Here is a 23491-nt window from a genome sequence, read left to right on the forward strand (position 1 = left end):
AAACCACAGTGATGACTTCACTCCTGGAACCAGTAATCATCCTTCCCAGCACATGCACTTTTCTCTTTCTTAAATTAAGTCAATCAGTTGTATTTTCTGTAAAGGAAATATATAGAAATGAACTTTCTCTGACAAATTAGAGCATGCAAGTAACTTAGATTCCTAGTGCATGCAGAACAATGCTTGACCTTGGCTCAGATGCAGTTTGCTCAGACAGAACATGTGGCGAGTCCTTCTGAGGCTTTGGCCAGTGGTAGATGAACTTGCTGTTGGCAAGGCCCAGATATCAGGCCCCGACGATCTTTCCAGGCTCTACATATGGACTTTATTTTAGGCAGGAGAAATCATTATTTTCATGCATCACACTCCGATCATTTTGGGAGAGGAGCACATACTAAGTTATGGCTGGGATGTAGTAAGTAATACTTGCACAGAACCCAACTTGAGCTTATTCCTGTAAAAAAAACCCAAAATATGTGAGGGTGAAGTGAAGGACAGAGTGGAAAGGGACAGATGACTAGGCTCATCTATAGACTCCTCAGGAGGTATAGACCCCTTTGGGTGCGGGGTCACGCTTCTGACCAGGCAGCCTGCAGCTGCGCCAGTAGGGAACATCTGGAGGTTTCTGCATACCCAAAGGCCAGTGAAAAAGAAATACAACCCTGGTGTCACATGAAACTCAGAGGCTGGTATGTGGCTGGGCCTTAGGAAGATAGGAAACCTGCCGAATCATTAGCAGTCCTAGGAGTGCTGTCTTTGGGCTGCTTGACTTCATTTCTCTCTGCACAGCTGCTTCCTTTCCCCATTGCAGGCGATTAAGAGATGGCTGTCTCTTGCCTCTCTTCACTGCATGTCACGGTTTTAGTGAGGGGGCTTAGTGTCTGCATGTTCCCAGCCTCTGTGTGGAAGGATACACTGCGAGTCCTTTCCCTAGTGCTTGCATGATTTATTGTAAGTCTGTCTTTGACACCAACAAGGCTCTCTTGATGCACAGAAATGAGAAATTTGGAGGTATGGAGGCTGGGTAGCCAGAGCTTACACCAACTTCAGCACCCAGTGATGTCTGTGCTGTAAGATCATGACTGGCATATCAGTCCCGTACCATTTCAATTTCTAGATATGGTTTATATACTGTTATACTTCCTTAGGACAGTATACTTGTGTGTAAATAAATATGCACATATTAGAGGATGCATGCAAACATTTGGTATGCTCAGCAATGTACAATCCAAGCACTTTGGAGACCTGTACTTTATAGAATGTTTACACTACTTATAGGATATTTATCCACAATATCTGGGAATATTCAGTGATTTATGCAAGGAATAGTTCCTATCTGGAGAAAGCATAAACAACACATTTTCTTCTCTGACCCTAAAATAAACTTCATCCACAGATGTCAAAGCATCCACAAGTGGGATTTCATGGTGTGGCCACAGAGAGGGTAAGTAGCGTTGTGAGGCCAGAGGCGGCCAGGGTATGGGATTGTTATTAAGTTACTTTGTTTGCAGACAATTATTTATTTATTTTTGAGAACAGAAAAGGCAGATTTATTCAAATACACTGCTAAGAGAAGCAGTGGGCAAGACAGGAGCGGTCTACTCTGCTATGATTAATTTTTAAGGTTAAAATGTACCAAAGCTGTCCATTTACAAGAAACTGCCTGTTACTTCACTTTGAGATTTCTTGGATCTGGACTTTTTCTCCCTAGCGTGTGAAGACCAGTCCTGATCCCATAGGCTAAGATTTTGTTGACTTCTTTTGATTCAAGATGTGGACTAAAGATGATTTAGTGATTGGAAAAGAAAGTGCTAGGAGATGGAACCTGGAGTTGACCCTATCCCATATCTGCAGCAGGGTGACTGAGTCACACTGGGCCTGAAGTTCTTTATAAAATAGGTGTCACCACGAAGATCAAGTGTAGCTGTGAGTGTGCTCTGCAAGCCTCTAGTATGTGGGTTATGGTAAAGAGGGTAAAGAAAAGACAATTGTTTTAGTTTCTCAGAAGGTGAAGGCATGTCTAGAACCTCATGCATGAGATTTGTGAGATGCCAAGGAAACCTCCCTGGGCCTGATTGCTCGCTCTCCAGGGAGGGAAGGAGGCTGTCCCCGGTGTGGCACACAACTGCTTTTCTCTGTCATCATGAAGATGGACTGAAGATGGAACTCCACCTCTCTAGACTGTTAAAGCCTTGAATTCTGGCACCATATCTTGTTCCTCTGTGTGTGTACCTTAAACTTGTATAAAGAATTATTATGTATGTTGCATCTCAGTGCCTAATATAGTGCCTGGTGTGGCTTAGGCATGCGGCGTGTGTTTAATGAGTGGGAGATAATTGCATCATTGTGCTTGCTTATATATCTGGGACTTGTCATAGGGTTGGAAGCCCATGTGGTTCATCAAGAAGTGGTAGGTGAGTGGACTATGGGTGGAGGAGTAGGGTGCTTTGGTGGTGGGGATACTATGGTGACCACACCTGAGGGGAGAAAACCTTTGTGGTGAAAAATCAAGCAAGGATGTAAAATAATGGTATGTCATTAATGATTTAAAAAAAAATGCTGTAGGTGTAGAATAGAGGTCAGGATCTGTGACTTCTGAGGCACAGACGAGGCTCAATTGCTTAATTTCCTGAGAGTTTGCTTTCCCAACTGTGAGGAGAATGGTACATCTCACATAGAATTGGGTTGAAGATTAAGTGAAATGAGGCAAATTAACACAGAGTTTAGTCTAACAAAGTGTTAGCTATCATTGTTAGCATCATTATGAGTAAGATGATTACAGTTATTAATTGCTCATTGGGGCCTCCCTGGTGGTGCAAGGGGTTAAGCACAGCACTGTGAAGCAATCCGCAGCCTCTGCAGCACGAGTTCAATCTCTGGCCGGTCAGGGAGCAACCCACATGGCCCAGCAGACCTCTCCTGTCTTGCTCGCTGCTCCCCTCAGCAGTGTGTTTCAGTTAGTCTGCCTCTTCTGTTCCCCACTCTGTCTCTGGTGAATCTTCTCACACCCCCCTTGCACCTCTGGCCTGTACCCCAGTTCTTGTATACATAAATAAATAAGTCTGAAAAAAAATTGCGCATTGATAATGGTGATTCAGAACTTGGAAACTCAGAAGCTTCCTCTGCCTTCTCTTTAATATTCCCTAACTCACCATTTTTGTTGAAATTTCATCTGCACTGGTCACATGCACTTACCTTTTAGGCCAGGTTCATGTCAGTGCCCTTGATCTTAACTCTGGCAGCCTGAACCTCTCACTTTCAGGCTGGTACCTGAGCATTGACAGATGGTGTGGACTCTATATAACAGTGACAGGGATGCAGTCACTGTTTTCCTCTTCAACCTCCAGCTGGGAGTGCTTGTGGACTCTCTTTAGGAATCAAGAGCATATTTCCATAGCTTTACTGCTTATTGTCAGGAGTACACTGATTTAGGTTGTTCCTGGGAAATTTGTCCACATCTGTCTGTCCTTATCCACAGCTCCCTGCAGTAACACCTTGCATTCTCTGCTTTGGACTATTACGGAACTGTTTTGCCTCATATCTCACCCAGGAGACTTGGTCAATGGGGCGTGAATGGGAACCTCCACTGTCTTCTGATCAGAGGCTGGAATGCAGGGAGGATTCTTTTGGTAGCTGTGATCTTTGCTGGGTTATGTTTCCTGGCCCATATTTTTTAAATTAAATGTAATAATATGTTAACGTTTTTCCCAGAGAACATAACATAGAGTATAGCATTCATCATTCATTGATGAATTTTATTTGTATTTTTTCAAGTCTCTTTAATACTTACAGAAGTGGTGGATGGCTGTGGGAACTCTTCAATTGATGATCCTTACAGGGCTTGGTTTTTCTCACACTCAGGCCCAGCCCCCTTTCTTTGACAGACTTCCTTCCTTTCTTGCAAGTCCTTTTCCTTATGCTAGTTTAAGAATCAAATCTAGACCTTGATGTAGTTAAGATTCATAAATAAGAACAATTTCTAATATGTCGTAAGTCAATAACTGTTATTATTTAATACTTAACAGGAACAGGGATAGAGTACGAAAGGCCGATACATTTTGCACAGACTGACATTCCCCACTTGTAAATAACGTGAAAGCATATGGGCTGCCTGCTCTTCTCTCTACAGCCTGCTAGTGTGCATATACCTCATTTGAGTGAATCCCATTTGCTGTAATCTAGTATCTCGATTAAGGGATCACGACATTTAATTTTATTACATTTAATTGTATTACACAGCATCTCCACTTGGCGACCTGCAAAGCCTGTGTGATAATTCCTATTTGTGAGTGGTCTGAGGAGACTAACTTTTCCAGTTAATTATAGTCAGGATGTGTGAGCTGTTCCTATGAGCTGTGCCCAACAGAGCTGGGCAGGGTGTAAGCTGAGCTCTCATAGTCCAGTCTTGGCAGTGACATGATAAACTATGGCAACCATCATCTATGACAATGCTTGGAGCATAACAGGCACTCAATAAAATGCAGCAAATGAAAGAACAGCTTCCTAAATTTTGGTTTCCCTCCAGTCCTGAGTAAGGGGGTTTTGTTGGTTCCCACTACCCTCAGGACAAAGTCCAACCTTCCTAGCAGAGTGGCTGACAATTGTTGGCCCTGGCTGTGGGTGTTGCAGGTCTGTTCTGTCTGACATCCTCCAGCCTGGGCTCTCCTGTCTCTAACCCACCTCACATTCCTTTGCATTTTCCTGCTTTTTTCTTCCCAGGTTATTTCTCCCTGGTGGGTGTATCGGCATCAGTTAGGATTTGGTCAGGGAAGGATTTATTATAGCCATGGCATTGCACTTGCCCGGAGGCTGGGAAGGCCTGGGGGAAGGAGCTGGAAGGACAGAGGAAATGCCTCAAGCCACAGAAGCACCTGTGTGAGGATGGTGAGTGCTTTCATGGGAGCTTGGAGAAGAGGATAAGTCCTCCTCAGTCAGCAGCGGGCAGCCCAGAGGGGCAGAGGAGTTGTTCATAAGAGCAGCCACTGCCACCCTTCTTCTGTTTGGAGAAGAGGCAGGTAAAGGAGTGGGCTTTGTCTGGAGCCTTCTCCTGCCTGCATGCTGAAGTCCTTCAGAGGAATGGCCGTTCCGGACTCTGCACATTCCTCTTTTTGTCAACTCTACCTTAGAGCCCGACGGGGAAGGGGATCCTGAGAACTGTCACTCCTGCTTTAGCCAAGTTAACAATAGGATAATCCAGGACAGTGCGCATGTGGTATAGTAGTGTGCACTGGGTGTGTGCTTATGTGTGCATGTGTGCGTGTGAGAATGTGCATGTGTGTGCGTGCACACAGGGGCTTCAGATCCTCTATAGGGAAATGTATGGGACTGTCAGAAGTGAGGAGGTAGTAGAGTCCCAGGGTTAGGGGAAACAGGGGGTGTCTTTAAGGTTAGTTCCTTCTAATCAGAACAAGATCAGCAGGAGGGGCAGAGGAAAGGTAGAAGGGTATCTGTCAGCCTCAGACTTCTCCATCCACACGGCATGGGGAGCTGTTGGTATCTTTGCCTCCCAGAGAGAAAAGCCTCAAGCCTCCATTAAACTGAACTGGACAGACTTTCTTCCCCACTTGGCTGCTGCTCAAGTTGCTGCAACTCTCCTCTCCCTTCTTTGCATTCATCCTCCAGTCCTGCTGTTTACCCTGCCTGGCTAATGCATCCTTTGGTTTCAGGTTTAGTGTTTTGCTTCCATAAAGACTTCCCTGATCTCTCAGACTTTGGTTGCTGTCTCTGTTTCCTCATCACAGCACTTATTCCCCATAAATGGTACTCAGTCCCCATTTCACCTGTTTGTTAATTCTAGGGGTGGGGTTGGGAGAAGGACTGCCATCTTGCTGGCAGCAATAACTCTTCTTAACCAGCGATAACTCTTCTTCTCTTTCTGATGTCAACATACAAGTGATAAATGGCCTGGCCTTTCCAATTCCAAGTTCTTTTTTTTTTTTTTTTTAAAAGATTTATTATTATTTTTTTATTTTATTTATTTATACAAGCACTGGGTACAGTCAGAAGCGCGGGAGGGTGAGAGAATTCACCAGAGCGGGGAGCAGAGCAGGCAGAAGGACCAAAGTACACTGCTGAGGGGAGCAGCGGGCGGCAGGAGAGGTCTGTGCGCCATGTGGGACCCTCCTCCGGTGGCCGGGGAGCAGCCGGGGATCGAACCGGCGTCGCAGAGGCTGCGGGCAGCTTCGCAACCCAGCGCTCAACCGTTGCGCCACCGGGGAGGCCCTCTTTTTTTTTTTTTTTAAAGACTTATCTTTATTTATTTATTTATTTATTTATACAAGCACTGGGTACAGTCAGAAGTGCGGGAGGGTGAGAGAATTCACCAGAGCCAGAGCAGGGAGCAGAGCAGGCAGACTGACGAAACACACTGCTGAGGGGAGCAGCGGGCGGCAGGAGAGGTCTGCGCGCCATGTGGGACCCTCCTCCGGTGGCCGGGGAGCAGCCGGGGATTGAACCTGTGCTGCAGAGGCTGTGGGCAGCTTCGCAACTCAGCACTCAACTGCTGCGCCACCGGGGAGACCCTCCAATTCCAAGTTCTAAGTGCGCTCATTCTCTCTCTCTCCCCCACCCCCATTCTGTGTGTGAGTGTGTGTTGGTGTGTTGGTCTCTTCCTCCCTGTGAGGATGACCCATCACCAGGGCAGAACACCTACTCTGAAAGTGCAGCATGGAGGCTGGGACCCACGACAGCATCATCTAGAACATCTCTGGTATTCAGCAGCTCTCCCTGGTGGATGGGAACAGGAAGTAGGGCAGAAGAAGAGAGCCTGTGTGTGGAGTTGAGATGGATGAGCATCATCGTAGCTTTGTCTTGTCCAGGGGTTGGGCCCAGTGTTGAACAAAAACCTTCAGAGATCAGGAAGGTAGCCTGGAAGCTGCGTAGTTCTTTAGAATGAAAGGAACTGAGAGGGCATCTAGGTGGTTAGTGGGTCTTTTTTTTTTTTTTTAATTTTTTTTTTTTTTTTAATAGAGGCATGCTTTATTTATTTGTTTGCTGGTTTGTTTGTTTGTTTTGTTTATACAAGCACTGGGTACAGTCAGAAGCGCGGGAGGGTGAGAGAATTCACCAGAGCCAGAGCGGGGAGCAGAGCAGGCAGAAGGACCGAAGTACACTGCTGAGGGGAGCAGCGGGCGGCAGGAGAGGTCTGCGCGCCATGTGGGACCCTCCTCTGGTGGCCGGGGTGCAGCCGGGGATCGAACCAGCGCCGCAGAGGCCGCGGGCAGCTTCGCAACCCAGCGCTCAACCTCTGCGCCACCGGGGAGGCCCTTGTTAGTGGGTCTTATAAATATTTACGTCATAGGTGACATTGAGAAGTTGATGAGGGACCATCTCACCAGGAAAACAATCCTACACACAAAGATTTAAACTTGGGGGATATTAGATGCTTGATGTCTATCATCTCTTTCTGACCCTTATCCTGCAGATGTGGAAACGGGACCCGAGAGACCATGAGCTTGTCTGAAGTCAAATGGCTGGTGAGGAGAAAGGACAAGTTAGAGGAAGGTGTCTCCTAGGCCGAGTTACAGAGCTCTTTCTGTCTGGGCCATGCCGCTCATTTGAATGGGAGCTTGACTTTTGCCTTTTTCTGTTAGTAGTAGAAATAACAGTTCTTCCCTCAGGTTCTAAATAAAACAGTGCCCTCAGTAGTGCCCCACGTGATGAGTCCTCCAGGCCCTGCCTTCTGTGGCTCTGATGTGTTCATTTTCAGGTTGCTTCAGAAGCCCCTTTGCTGGAGGGGGGAATGCAGGTGAATTGTTGGGTCGTTGTTTGCCTGAATTTTCATTTCAGACATGGCTGTTACACATTTTCTCCACAGAGATTTAGGGTTGATTTCATGTGCTGTTCTTTAGAATTGTCCTTTGAGGTGGATTTTGAATTAAAAAGCCAGGAGATATGGAAGTGACCCAGGGATGAAGCCTCTAGGCTTCCTTTCTCCATCCTTCTATCAGATCCAGGCATCAGCCACCCTGGCCACACCCATCATCTAGGTGGAGAACATCCCCGTTTTCCCTGAAATGTCTCTTCCTAAGGCCCACACTCAGGGTGTGTGGAGGGAGGAGGGGAGATCGGAGGAACCCCTGGCCTTGGAGTCCCTGTCGTGTGTGGAAATGATAGCAAATGAAGGAGAATATTTCTGATGATAAAAAGGCACTAAATGAAACATGCAGCACTTCCCAGGGGGCTGTGTTAGTGGCTACACAAAGCAACTCTGAACTGTCCATGATGAGATCTTTTTTTTTAAGACTTATTTATTTATGCATCTAAGAACTGGGGTACAGGCCAGAGGTGTGGGGGGTGAGAGGATTCACCAGAGACAGAGTGGGGAGCAGAACAGGTGAATTGACTGAAATACACTGCTGAGTGGAGCAGCGGGCAAGACAGGGAAGGTCTGCTGTGCCATGTGGGTAGCTCACTGGCAGGCTGGGGATTGAACTCATGCAGCAGAGGCTGTGGATAACTTCACAGTGCTGTGCTTGCGCCACCAGGGAGGCCCTCTGTGATGAGATCTTAAAAGCAAATCCTGAAATCTCTGTCCTCTACTTGGATGATCTTGGATGCTGTGCTATCCTCCCTAGCGGTTACCCTGAAGATTGAATGATTACGTTGCATTGTAGGTAGCTCTTTGTCCATGATAACTTCATTTTGCTGACTCTAGGTTTATCCTGAGTGCTTAAATCACTCTAAACAGGTTTTGTCAGTTCAAGCATGTAGTATCTTTCTTTTCCCATGGCCCTGAGTGTGGGCTCCTGTAGGAATAATCAGAACCGCTGTTTTCAGGGCCAAGTCTTGAAAGTGCTGTACACTTTTGCCCTTGCCATTCATCAAGGACTGGCTTCGCACTGCTGACCTGTCCTCAACCTTAATTTCCTACTTTGCAAAATGGGGCTCACTGTACTTCATAGGATTGCTGCATGGATTATTTATTTATTTATTTATTTATTTATTTATTTATTTATTTATTTTTCAGAGATTTATTTGTACGTACAAGAGCTGGGGTACAGGCCAGAGATGTGGGGGTGAGAGGAGTCACCAGAGACAGAGCGGGGAACAGAACAGGCAGACTGATGAAATACATTGCTGAGGGGAGCAGAGGGCGAGAGAGGAGAGGTCTGCTGCGCCATGTGGGTTTCTCCCTGGCTGGCGGGGATCGAACTCGTGCTGCAGAGGCTGCGGATTGCTTCATAGTGCGGTGCGTAACCCCTTGCACCACCAGGGAGGCCCTGCATGGATTATTTAAAGTCAGTGTTTATTAAATGTTACTTACCTGTTGCTGTGTAAGTTGCCCCCACATTCAACAGCTTGAAGCAATATGCACTTATCATCTCTTGTTTTGTGGGTTAGGAATCTTGAGTGTAATTTTGAGAATTTATTATAGGATTGCAATCAGGTGTCAACTGGGGTACAGTCACCCCGCAATAAAACTGGGGCACAGTCTGCTTCCCAGATCCCTTGGTGATTCCAGGAGCAGACATACCCTGAGGCCTGGTGACTAGAGCAGAACCTTTCTCAGTTCCTTGCTTTCTGGTACCTCCACGTGCAGTGGCTTCCTTCATCAGAACGCGCAGGTGAGAGGGCAAGTGGGCGTGTGAGGACAGTGATATTATTTTACAACCTAACCTTGTGGTGACATCGTCACTTCTGCCATATTCTCTTTTTTGGGAACTAGTTGTTAATTTCAGACTGCACCCAGGGGATTATTGGGAGCTATTTTAAAAGCCGCCTGCTGCGATTATGATCATTACTTATACCTACTTGCTAGATCTGAAACTCATCAACAGGAAATATTGAGTATTTTGTGAAAAATATTACAATAAAATGTAGCTCAGCATTGGGTGCTTGGTGCCTATGCAGACCAATTAGTTCATGGAATCAGTGGATACCCCCTAGGGAGAGGGTGGCCAGTGGCTTTGTCATTTGTTGAGTGACCTGACTTGCCCAACCAAGAGCCCAGACACGTGTCCCTTGTGAGGAAAGAAAGATGACAAAAGAACAGTTGGTTCCTTTGACAGGAAGTATGATTTAAGTAAAAAACTGTAATTTTTTTCTTAAATGGTTAAGGTCACACCTTCTAAGACTCATTAGATAAACTGAAATTTCTGCTTAGTGCACAGAGTTTGAACATCAGGACAAACTGATCTCTGAAAATGCCAAGAAGCATCATGGTCTATTATAAGAATAACGGAAGTGGAGGAGTTTGGAACTTGCTCTTCTTCCCCATTTAATAAAACATCTTCCTTCTTTAACTTATCTGAAAAGACTGGAGGAGAGATGGTGTCCTGGGTTCTTTAAGAGCTGGGGCAAGGAGAAGGAGTGGGTCCTGGCATCTTTTCTCTCTGGTGTGTCAGTGATTTTGGCTTCCCTGGATCTCCTGGGACTCTCCTTTGCCATCAGCAGGGTGAGAAGCCAGGGCACTCCATGGCTGAAAGATTGCTGGACTGTGGAACCAACTCGATCAGCCAACTTTGGAATACCAAGAGCCACATAAAGTTAAAAATAGCAGAGGGCCTCCTTGGTGGCTCAAGGGGTTGAGTGCAGCGCTGTGAAGCTATCTGCAGCCTCTGCAGCGTGAGTTCAATCCCCTGGTTGGTCAGGGAGCTACCCACATGGCGGCAGCAGACCTCTCCTGCTCACCCACTCCTCCCCTCAGCAGTGTATTTTAGTCAGTCTGCCTGTTCTGTTCCCCGCTCTGTCTCTGGTGAGTCCTCTCATCCACCCCCGCCCCCGCACCTCTGGCCTATACCCCAGTTCTAAAAATAAATAAATAAAAAATAGCAGAAAGAATATCTTTTAATATTGCAAATATTTTCTTGCTAGTAACAATTTCTTTGGGGTGGATGAGTCCAGAAGCAATGCCATCTGTTTTTTTAAAATATTTATCCAAAAGTCGAGAGATTTGGGTGGTGTCTTAGCTTTTAAACCCATGTCCTTGGACAGCTGCTCTAATTCCCTCCTTTAAAATGATTCTAAGACATCATCAAAGACAATCAGAAATATGAGGAGTCAAGGCAATTTGATTGAGTGTCTCCCACAGAGAAACAGACCCACAAAACGTGGAGATAATGGATTATCAGATGTGGACTTTAAAATAAGAATGCAATAAAACTTTAAAGTAAAATTGTTCAATGGAAAAACAAAATAATTGATAGGAAATCAATGAATGAGGTCACCATCATGTTAGATACATCAGTAGAAAGAACTAGAAAATAGATCAGAAGAAAACTTCCAATCTGAAACTCAGACCAAAAAATGGAAAAGAAAGGAATGTGGGTTATATATGATAAGGTGAAAAGTTTAATACTGATATAATTAGAGTCTTGGAAGGATAGAAGACATAAATAACAGTTTCCTTTATCAACTGGGGATATATTCCAAGACCTCTGGTGGATTCCTGAACCATATGTAGTTGTGAACCTTATATACACATTATATATGTGTGTGTGTATGTTTTATATACACACATGTACATATTTCCTCCTATACATACCAGTTTATAAATTAGGATCAGGAAGAGATTAACAACAATAAATAATAAAACAAAACAATTATAATATACTCTAATAAAAGTTATGTAAATGTAGACTCTTTCTCAATATTTTACTGTATGTACAGTGGTTGACTGTGGGTAACTAAAACCCTAAAAAGGGAACTGTGGATAAATGGGGCTAGGGGTGGGGCAGAACAGACAATAGCTGATACTTTTCCATATAAACGCTGACCGGGGTGTGCTTGGAACTTTTGTGTGCTCAGTAAATGTTAACTTTTGTCCTTGTTGCTATTACTGTTTTGTCCACTACTGTTCTATGAAAGATTTGCTGTTGGCAATATCACTGGAGTCCAAATCCATGAGACAATTTGTTCCCTAAAGATCTCCTGGCCTCCTGGTAGTTCCTCTACTGGTTGGTAGTGGCTGGTTGGTACTGGCTAAATCCCCAGTTTCAATCTGAAGTAAGTTTTCATTGAAACAATGACTGTGGAATTGTGTTCTTCCTTGTAGAGTGCTGTAGCTGAGCAGTAAGCTTGGAAAATACTCTTATTTATTTATTGAGTCACTTTTATGGAAAAATGCATATCTAAGTTTCAATGATTATCTAACAAATGCAGTATGATGCTTGGAATTGGATGTTCTTGCTTTGCTAGGTCAATTTTTCCTAGAAGATAGTATGAAGTCTGAAATTTACTCTGCTTGGACATAGGTCTTATTACCACCAAGGAAATCTTACTACCCTGTAGTACTAAAACATGCATATTGTGGACTTGCATTTAATACTGTTTTCTGCTTTTATGGTGCTTTTTAGGGGTTAATGTGATTTATGAATAGTGAACCCTTTTCAGTGCTAAAGGTTATGGTAAAAAAGTGCTTGGGGGTACATAGGAATTACTTTATATCAGCAAGAACTCATTCAGGGCTGGGGCAAATGGGTCCAGCAATCTATAATGCAATCTATAATTCCAATATGACCTGGAGTGGCATCCAGGAATTAAATAAACACCCCTGACCTTGAACAGCTAAGGTGGTTAGGGGCACCCATGTCAAAAATCCCAGTATAACTTATAGCTGGTCCTCCATACATCATTCTGTTTTATGTTTTGGCAGATCCAGGGATTTTGGGCCTTGGCAAGGGTAGGTGGTGTCATTGAGGAGCCCTTGCCTGGATGGCTAGAACCTGCCAGCTGACAGTGCCTGGTGACATAGCTCTAGGCCTGGGCCACCTATAGCTATGGGAAGTGGACGCTCTTTCCCTTAAGACTTCATCTTTTTAGCAGCAGCCCACACTTCCTCTAGATGTTTCTCCTTCATCTTCCCCAAAGTGGAACTTAACAGGCATAGGGGGCAGTATCCTGAATTGCTGGCTACTGCTATCCCCATCTATTTTCATTGTGTCCACCCAAGGCTCTCTGGGTATACAGCAGGGGATACATGTGTTGGGTGTGTCTTGACTAAGCCTTTACTCCATTGAAGTTGGGACCCAAGGTGCTCTAGTCTTACCTTGCCTTTGGGGTCAGACCAGAGGATCAAATCATTAACCATCCCTCGGTTCTACCAGTTTCTCTCCTGATTATGTTTCTCTCCACCCACAAGGTTTCACTGGCCTTTGTAAATTCCCGAACTTCTTAGCACCTATAAGATACTTAAGACTTTCTAGGAGCCTGAATACTTAAATGAATGAATGAAACAAAAAATAAATACAAAAATCCTTGCAATATAGGTTCTTTCTGACTCCTAGACCAGAGGCAGATGTTAGAATTATCATTTTCAGGTCCACATGATGGCCAAATCATATTCTGCTTTTCTGATATGATAAGAATGAAATGAAATTTATTTTTATTTTAAAAAAGATTTATTTTATGGTGCTGGGAAAACTGGGTCGCTACATGCAAAAGGATGAAGCTTGACCACTACCTCACACCATACACAAAAATCAACTCAAAATGGATTAAAGAACTAGACATAAGACCTGAAACCATAAAATATATAGAAGGAAATATAGGCGAAACACTACGTGATTTGCACATCAAAGACATCTTTACAGACACATCACCCAAAGCAGTGATAGTGAAGGCGAAGATAAACAGCTGGGACTACATCAAATTAAAGAGCTTCTGCACAGCAAAAGAGACAATAACAAAAACAAAGAGAAACCCCACCAACTGGGAGAACATTTTTGCACCCAACACTAATGATAAAGGACTGATCACAAAAATCTGCAAAGAGCTGATGAGACTCAACAACAACAAAGAAAAGAATCCAGTCAAAAAATGGGCGGAAGAGCTAAAAAGAAACTTCTCTGAAGAGGAAATGCAAATGGCCAACAGGCATATGAAAAAATGTTCAACATCACTTGTCATCAGGGAAATGCAAATCAAAACTACCATGAGATACCATCTTACACCAGTGAGAATGGCACATATTAAAAAAACTAGCAACAACAAATGTTGGCGAGGGTGTGGAGAAAAGGGAACTCTTCTGCACTGTTGGTGGGAGTGCAAACTGGTCCAACCACTGTGGAGAGCTGTGTGGAGATTTCTGGACCTACTAAACATAGAGCTTCCATATGATCCAGCAATTCCACTCCTAGGTATTTACCCAAAGGACACAGAAACATCAATTCCAAAGAGCACCTGCACCCCTATGTTTATAGCAGCACTGTTTACAATAGCTAAGCTTTGGAAACAACCCAAATGCCCAAAAATAGATGACTGGATCAAGAAGATGTGGTACATATATACCATGGAATATTACTCAGCATTCAAAAAAGATAAACACATGCAATTTGCAGCAACGTGGATGGCACTGGAAGGGATCATGCTCAGCGAAATAAGCCAAAAAGAAAAAGAAAAATACCGGATGGTCTCACTCATAGCAGGAATCTAGAAAACTTAAATAAGGGACCAGGAAAACGAATAACTATAAGAAAGTGAAAATCAAAATCAACAAAAAACTACGAACCAGAGACACTTTTAGGGGGCGGGGGTGGGAGGGGAGGGATTGGGGTCAGAATGGGGGGGGCTGCAATTGTATGGGGAATATAAAAATAAAATTTATTATTAAAAAAAATAAAATAAAATAGAACACTCAGAAGTACTCCAAAAAAAATAAATAAAAATAAAAAAGATTTATTTTATTTATTTATGCATATAAGATCTGGGGTGTAGGCCAGAGGATTTATCAGACACAGAGTAGGGAGCAGAACAGGCAAATGATTGACTGAAATACACTGCTGAGGGGAGCAGTGGGTGAGACAGGAGAGGTCTGCTGCGCCATGTAGGTCAGCTCCCTGGCTGGGGATTGAACTCATGCTGTAGTGGCTGCCAGTGCTGAGATTTACCCTGTGCCACCAGGGAGGCCCTGAAATTAAATCTTAAAATACTACTGTTTATGTCATAATTTACTTGATTATAGTTATTTTTAGGCCATTTCAGATTTTTTTTTTAATAAATAATACTCCAGTGAAGTTTTGTGCTCATTTTCTTCTTCTTTCAACTATATTCTTATGAATGGAATTCCTGAGTCTGTGGACCTTGGCATAGTTTGTAATTTCCTTTCTATAGAGGCCTGTTGATTTATAATGTTTTTTTTAATTAGTTTTACCCCCAAATCTTATCACCTATAAAGATGATCTGACTAAAACATCTACTGAGCCTGCTTAGTGAGTTTAGGGTGGAGGAGTTGAGAGGAGTATGTTGACAGTTGTGAAGAATCAAGATGTAGATAACTGGCGCTTGTGCTAAGAACCCACGTTGACTGCCTGGTAGTAAGTCTCTGCAGAATTGGGTTGAAAACACGTTGAAGTCCTTTTCAGGTTCAATAAAATGTGGCCTGACTTGATTAGTGATGTTTTCCACTTAGGATTAGGTAGTGGTGGAATAACTGTCCTGTGTCTCCAGAGATAGGAGCCCTAGTTGAGCCCATTGCAGTAGTCCAAGAGTGAATTAAGTGATGTCTAGAGTTTTATGTGGCAGAAACCAGGAATTTGTGGCATCATGATTATCAGATTTACTGTCATTAATGAATGTGAGAGTTCAAACAGTAGAAGCTCTTGTGTCAGAGTAAGTGGTGGTTCTCAGTAAGTTGTATGAATAGCTCCCCAAAATAACATCTGAGGGAGGAAGATCATCTGAGAGGGCCATTTCCCAGTAAGCTGATGGACCCAGTTGCTAGGCCCTGGCAGGTATGTGACAATTATACAAATGAGAGTAATGAAACATTGATTATATATCCCACAAGGAATATTTAACAAAACTTTATTCTGGTTTGTAGAATTAGAATTTGTATAATCTAATGCCTTCCCAATAGTCAATACTTTCCTTACTGGCAAAAACCCCAGCAGATTTATTTTAAGAGCATATGAGGATAGAAAGCAGTAATGAAAGCACTCCTTGTAAGTTTTAGAAAATGGAGCTTTTTCTTTTTTCTTTTCTTTTCTTTTTTTTTTTTAAAGAACTTTTCATTTGACAGGGAGGTGTAGTTAGCCTGGTAAAAGCCTTAAGAGGATTTGCGTGGGACTCAGAAATTTGGTTCTAACTCTTCCCCACCAGCTGCGACCTTGAGGAAGTCATGCAGCTTCCTCTTTTGCAAAACTAGGATTGAACAAGATGGTTATATTATCTTCATAATCTAATGAAGTAGAAAAATATGTACATAGGCAAGTTGTAACTCCACTAAAAATAAAGTAGCCTTTAAGGAATGGCAGGTAGTTAGCACCCTCCTCTTCCACCCTGTGTCTTTCCTTATCTACCCGGTAGACTTTCTTCTCTTTTTCTGCTTTAAAGCCCTTATGTTTTCCTGAGCGATAGTGATGACTCCCTGGTGTTTTCCTCGTGGTGTATGTGTGTCACAGTCTGAATGAGGTTCCTCAGGAAAAGGAAATCACAAAGCCCAGTGACTCATGAAAACTGACAGGCATCCTGGCTCCTGGCTCTTTGCAGCAATCCTGGAGCAGGGCCTTCCCCTGGCGGCCAGCTGGGGAACGGCAGGCGTCCTAGGCAGAGGAGGCCCTGAGGTCACTTCTTGAGCCATCACAAAGCATCACAAAATCACTGGCCAGAGAGCATTCTGGCATTTCCTTGTATGAATATATTCTTTTTGGAGATAAACTAAGACTTTGATTATCCTTTTGTCCTGTTGTTTCTCTCCTACCAATTGTGTGTGTGTGTGTGTGTGTGTGTGTGTGTGTGAGAGAGAGAGAGAGAGAGAGAGAGAGAGAGAGATTGTGAGATTGTTAAATGAAATACTGAGGGTTAAACTGCAAAAAGAAAAACACAGTATTTGGCTGAGGATTAGCTGTTAAATCTGAATTTAGGTAGGCTTGCTGCTTTAACTCCAGGAAAGTCAGTGTTTTGGCTTGAATTGTCAGTAGAAGATGATGAATAGAGGTAAATACTTTCAAGATGGGTTTAGAATTTTTCATCTTTGTTTTCAGGGTTGGCATTATAGTTTCTGTTGACTTTTGGGGATTTGGAGCCAGTCATTTTGGCCTGAACCCTTGAGTAATAGAGTGAATGGGTGGACCCCCAAAATGTGCTTTCTATACAGTCTAGGGCCTCCCTGATGGCACAAGGGGTTAAGCACAGCACTGAGAAGCTATCTATAGCCTCTGCAGCACGAGTTCAATCCCAGGGTGGCTAGGGAGCTACCCACATGGTGCAGCAGACCTTTCCTGTCTCGTCAGCTGCTCCCTGCAGTGATGTATTTCAGTCATTCTGCCTGTTCTGTTCCCCACTCTGTCTCTGGTGAATCCTCTCAACCCCTGCACCTCTGGCCTGTACCCCAGTTCTTGTATGCATAAATAAATCTTTAAAAAAAAATAAAGATGAACAGTCTATCAAAGCCCTGTGCTCCAGTGTCAACTTCCTTGCAGAGAATAAATGTCATGTCACTCACAGGGGAGGAGCCTCCTGGAACCTGGATGAATTGGAGGTTTTTTAGAGGGTTGGTTTCCTCACTTTGATGGAGAGACCCTGAGACAGAGTCTTCCATTAATCTGCCATCCCCTTATGGGAATGGTTTCAGAGAGGGCAGAGATGAATCATTTGGTATTAATTTTTAAAAAAAAAATTTATTTATGTGTATAAGAACCGGGGTACAGGCAGAGGTGCGGGAGGTGAGAGGATTCACCAGAGACAGAGTAGGGAACAGAGCAGGTGGATTGACTGAATACACTGCTGAAGAGAGCAGCAGGTGAGTCAGGAGAGGTCTGCTGTGCCATGTGGGTAGCTCCCTGGGTGGGGATCAAACTACCCGTGGCTTCGGATAGCTTCACAGTGCTGCGTCTTAACCCCTTGCACCACCAGGGAGGCCTACATTTGGTATTTCTTGTGGCAAAATATATTTGACAGCTCTCTGCAACCTGGGGGTGGGGATTTCACAAACCTCATGAGCCTGGTGACATAAAAATAAAAACCAGTATTGTCAGTGTTGGGGACAGGTCCCATACTGCCTACTTGGCAGCTCACAGACAACAGTTCACCTTCTGAAAAGAAAAGTGTGTTTTCCCTTCTTCAGGGATGAGGTATGGCAGCCGCTTACTGCCTCAGTTTTTAGTTTCTCTAGGGTTGGGTGAACTGAAGGATGGCAGGGATTTTAAAAGTAACAGAGGAAAAGAGCTGAGCTGTGGTTTGGGGGATTGTGGGGAACATTAGCTAGAACCCAGACTAAACACAGCTCAGGAAATAGCCACAGCATTGATTGGAATCTTAGGAGCTGGCGTTTTAATTCTATAGTCACCTCTTTGAACTCTGCACATCGATTTGCACACTGCAGATAAATGGTTCTGTGATTTGTTTTATTATGGCAGTGAAGGCTGCTCTCACTGCATCTAAGAGTTTTGGAGGATGATTTTCTGATGAGTATCACAAGCCAGGACCCCCCGCTTGCCCTAGGTTTGCTGAAATTATCTTCTAAACATGGGTGAGAGGCGTCAAAATAATTCAAATTGCCAGTTGTTGCTATTTCAAATCTTATTTAAATTTTACAGTCTAAAGAAAAGCATATTTCTCCAAGTTTCATTTTCTCCTAATCTTTAGGTTTTTAAAGTTATACCGTGTGTGTAATGTGAGGGATATGCACATTTTATTTAACAAACATAATGTACAATGACTGAAAGAACTATGGTCTATTCCTAGGAGAATTGAGAGTGTCTGTACCTCGATTAGCAATATAGAAAGTACATAGAGAAAAGTTACACCTGTCTTGTAAGAGAACCGTTATCACTATGTTTTCCTTCTTGGGCTGAATACGTCTTATTTCCCTTCCATTTATAGACCTCCAAAGTCTCCATGGTGCTGCCAGTGTGTGACAGCACATGCTGACAAGGACATGTGAGAGTTTGTGCCCCTGGCATCTTCTTTCCTTGCCACCTCTCAGCAGAGCAGCTGTGGGCAATGGAGGGCAACTGCTTTGTTTTACTTGTCTCTACTTTCTGGGAACTCTCCTGACTACCTTGGAAATTTTAATTTCTGTCATTTTTTTATATAAAAAAGGTTCATCTTATTCTTTGAATGATGTTTTAAAAGAGCATCCAGCTTTTTCTGTGCAAGTATCATTATCTGGTATTTCTTAGCTGAGAATTTCTTTTTAAAAGATTGGCTGTATACTGAAAGCTCTGTTTGCACGGGGACTTGTCTGCTATTGCGACGTGTCCTTTACTTGATCAGGACCTGCAGGGTTTTTCTCTCTTGTGCAGAGGGGAGTCCTTGCCTCCTCTGTTTTGGCTCACACAGGACAGAAGAATATCTTTATTTGATGTCCCCAGGCCCAGCTCCTGTCTGGAATAGGTTTCCTAGAGAGTATACCTTCTGCCTCCTTCTGGAATGTGGAGGGTCTTTCCTGTGGTTTGTCGCCTGGGCACCAAGGGTATGTTTTATAAGATTTATTCATGAATAGTTTTTTTTTTTGAGATAGCTTGGTTTATAACATTATACAATTTTTTTTGGTGTATGATATGATATAACCTCTGTATAATATTACACTGTGATCACCACCAAAAGTCTAGTTTCTATTCATCAGGAAACAATCAGCTCTCTGTGTCCATATCACCCCCTCAAATGTGTGAATGAATATATTTCTGCACAAGCACACACACAATGGAATACTACTCAGCTGTTTAGAAAAAGATGAAATCTTGCCATAATTGACAACACAGATAGATATTTTGAGGGTATTTTGCTAAATGAAATAAGTCAGATGGAAAAGGACAGCAACTGTCTGATTTCACTTATATGTGGAAGACATAAAAACAAAGTTAGTGGCATGTTTTTGTGTGCAGCCTTTCAACTGATCCTGCTTTCAGCCTTGCCCTCCAGTCCTTGGTATTTTCTGGGCCTCTGAGGGGGATTGGCTCTCCTCCCTGCAGGCACCAGGGCTCAACTAATTCTTTCTCAGTGGCTGCTTGGCCAAGTGGATCTCATTCTCTTGGACTTTGTTCTATCATTTGTCTAGTGTTTTTTTTTTTTTTTTTTTTTCTATCTCTTTCACCTTGTGGAGGTGTATTTTTTTTTAAAAGGTTTATTTATTTATGCACACAAGAGCTGGGGTACAGGCCAGAGGTGCGGGGTGGAGAGGGGTGAGAGGATTCACCAGAGACAAAGTGGGGAACAGAACAGGCAGATCGACCCAAGTACACTGCTGAGGGGAGCAGTCGGTGAATCAGGAGAGGTCTGCTGCGCCATGTGGGTTGCTGGCCTGGCTGGCCGGAAATCAAATACGTGCCGCAGAGGCTGTGCACAGCCTCACAGGCCACGCCTCAACCCCTTGCGCCACCAGGGCCTCGAGGCCTGTGAAGGTGTATTTTTCATTTTTTAAACAATTTGACAAAGCTTTTGGAAGGGAATGGGTAGAAATGTAAGTATTCGGTTTCCAGTGTGTAATTGGACCTCTGTCCTAATCAGCTCTAAATAATCTTTTTGACAGAAAAAGAGCTGAGATTAGACCTTTATATAATTAAGCAAAACTGGAGGTTATTATGAAGCCATCAGATACTAAAGAGAAAATGTTACAAATGCAATAATTAGAATTCCTAAGTATTACAGGATGATCTCTGGAAAAATAGATTACATAATTTTTGAGTGCTAAGGTTTTGAACAAAATCAGTTCTATTTCTACCAAAACATTGTATTGTGCTAAATATACTTCTTCTTAAACGCCTCCAAAAATTTCCCAAAATCTGTAAATTCATATATTATGAGCCAGTTCTAGGTTATTTATTGTATACATATAGGACATATTTCTATAACTTATTTGTCATATTTCTTTTCTTTCTACGAAGACAATACAATTTCAAATACTCCCCCAATCTCATCTATCAGTTCTCCAGTTCTGCGTTTCTATTAAGTCACAATTGGCACACTCGATCTTTATGTCTATATTTTCATTCTTTTCCAGGACACTGGAGTTGGGAAATCAAGCATTGTGTGTCGATTTGTCCAGGATCACTTTGACCACAACATCAGCCCGACCATTGGGTAAGTTCCTGTTTGTAATTCTCTTTCATGTTTCCTTTCCAAGCACTCTTTAAAAAAAAAAAAAAAAAAAAGATTTTATTTATTTATGCATTGAAGAACTGAGGTGTAGGCCAGAGGTACAGTGGTGAGAGGATTCACCAGACAGAGTCGAGAGCAGAACAGGTGGATCTGCTGAGACATACTGCCAAGGGGAGCAGCGGGAGAGATAGGAGAGGTCCGCTGCGCCATGCGTCCGTTAGGTCTGTGGCCAGGGATTGTACTCAGGACATAGCAGTGAAAGAATGATAGCGTTGAGACTTAACCGCTATGCCACCAGGGAGGCCCTCCAAGCACTTATTTATTTATTTGTTTGTTTGTTTGTTTGTTTGTTTTAAAGATTTATTTATTTATTTATACAAGCACTGGGTACAGTCAGAAGCGCGGGAGGGTGAGAGAATTCACCAGAGCCAGAGCAGGGAGCAGAGCAGGCAGAAGGACCGAAGTACACTGCTGAGGGGAGCAGCGGGCGGCAGGAGAGGTCTGCGCGCCATGTGGGACCCTCCTCTGGTGTCTGGGGAGCAGCTGGGGATCGAACCAGTGCTGCAGAGGCTGCGGGCAGCTTCGTAACCCAGTGCTCAACCACTGTGCCACTGGGGAGGCCCTCCAAGCACTTTTGAGGTCACTTTTTGCCTGAATTGTCAAGCAGTTTTCATGCTGGCTAATGAGAATCAATACCAACTGTAAAGACTGATAAAAATTCAGGGACTTTCAAGCAGTAGGTTTGGACTTAATATCCCTGTCAATAATTGTTTGCCTTGTCAGTGGTGCTTGTGCTGTAGCTTAAACCCATCTCCTTAGTCTCCAAGAGCATTATTCTGCAAATCATGCCAGCTCTATTTCCAGATGGAAGGTGAGACATAAGACCAATCCCTGAGGGCTCTGCTTCACCTGCCTGCTAGAGACCCTGGAAAGCTGTCCATTCACCCAGCCAGGCTGTCTCAGTCTGTGGGGCAGATTGATTTTCCTTCCTGTGGATTAATCTGGTGTCAGTACTGCCTTTCCTGTGCTGGGAGGGGAAGTGGACTTTTCACTTCTGAGATCTTGACCTTGGAATGTGGAAGCGTTTTCCAATTGCATTTTCTCCTTTCTCATGGATTTTGGCAAGATGTGCTGTAGCTATGAGGTTTTGCAGGTTCTTGCTTTTTCACTCTCTTAGAACTTGGGCTTCACTTATTTTACTCCCTGAACATTTCATACTCAAGAGAGCAAGAAAACTATCTCCCTCAAAAGGGAAACAATGTGTATATATAGTTTGGGAACATTGTAGAATTGATGAAGAGGGGCGATTTTATCAGTAAGTAAAGAAAATTCTCCACAGGTTGTAAGTCAAGAGCAATTGGTTGATAGACCAGTAGTTGGAGTGGGGTAATTGAAAAAATCCAGCACATACTGCAATGAAAAAGTAACTTAAAGGAACATGTTCATAAAAATATGTGTCAAGAACTGTGAAGGGTCTGTAGGCAAACAAGTTAGCTGCCCAGATCCCTGGATGCAGACAGACCACAGGTGAGTCTGGGGTCAGAGACCTGGGGAAGAACAGAGGTTGGAGTGTTGCCATTTTGCATTGATTTCCCTGAGCCCTAGTTTCCTGGAGGATGATAAGAGTCAGATGATACCCAAATGCAGTGGATTGTGTTATAGGAGAAGAACCTAGAGTTAGGGAACCCCTGGAGAAATTTATCCCCATGTGGGAACTACTGTAGATTGGGACAACCTTGCAGAGGAAATCTTTTCCTCTACACTTTTCTTCTTAAATTTCCACTTTCTGTTTCTTGATAATAAAAGCAAAACCAGTAAGAGTGATTAACTTTGAAGTGTGGTTCAAGAAGGTGGAACAGAGAATTTCACTCTTTACTTTTTAAACTTAAAAGTTTTTCTTTTATATGACAACTCTGTATTCCTTTTGTAATGATTTTGTTTTTAAATAAAAGCCCATGCATGCTTTCATGACAAATTATGGTAAATGGATAAAAGTGTCAACCATAATAAACATCCTTTTGTGTGTATGTATTATGATCTTTTCATTCAACATTATATTGTGAATTCGATGCCATTAAAGTTCTTTTTAAAAAGTTATTTTAATTACTAGATTTCCCATTTAAGACATTAGATTGTTTAATTTTTTTTAAAAAAAAATTTAGAAATAAAAGTATAGCTGATGTATTTTTTTAGCACAAATACTTGCATGTACCTTTCTTACTGAGGGAATAATTTAGTCAAAGAATAAGTACATACTTCAGGCTCTTGATAGATTCTGCCAAATGGTTTTTCACAAAGCTTGTCCTTATTTTTCTCTATACTCACCAGCGTTAGGTGCTATTTATTTAATGTATGATTTTAAATTCCTCTAAACTTTCAATTTTTCTTAAAATTTTTTCCTGTAGATGATTTTAAGTGATTGTAACATTAAATTATCTTCTGTTCTGCTTCTTGTCTACTTCATTCCTCCCTTTTCTTCTAGAGTCGACATTAAACTTAGCTTCTCTGTTTT

The 23491-nt window shown here is 43.0% G+C and overlaps 1 protein-coding gene across 1 annotated transcript in view; it reads left to right on the forward strand.

Annotated features, from left to right (window-relative positions):
- The window catches only part of RAB31 (RAB31, member RAS oncogene family), a 155079-nt gene that overhangs the window by 50218 nt on the left and 81370 nt on the right, over positions 1 to 23491 (forward strand). Inside the window, exon 2 of the mRNA XM_037508843.2 lies at positions 20882 to 20961. Coding sequence (XP_037364740.1) covers positions 20882 to 20961 — 80 coding nt within the window. The remainder of the gene's footprint in view (positions 1 to 20881; positions 20962 to 23491) is intronic.

This window comes from Talpa occidentalis, unplaced genomic scaffold, assembly GCF_014898055.3.
Source record: "Talpa occidentalis isolate TD23 unplaced genomic scaffold, MPIMG_talOcc4v2.1 talOcc4.13, whole genome shotgun sequence".
Taxonomy (NCBI): Eukaryota; Metazoa; Chordata; class Mammalia; order Eulipotyphla; family Talpidae; genus Talpa; species Talpa occidentalis.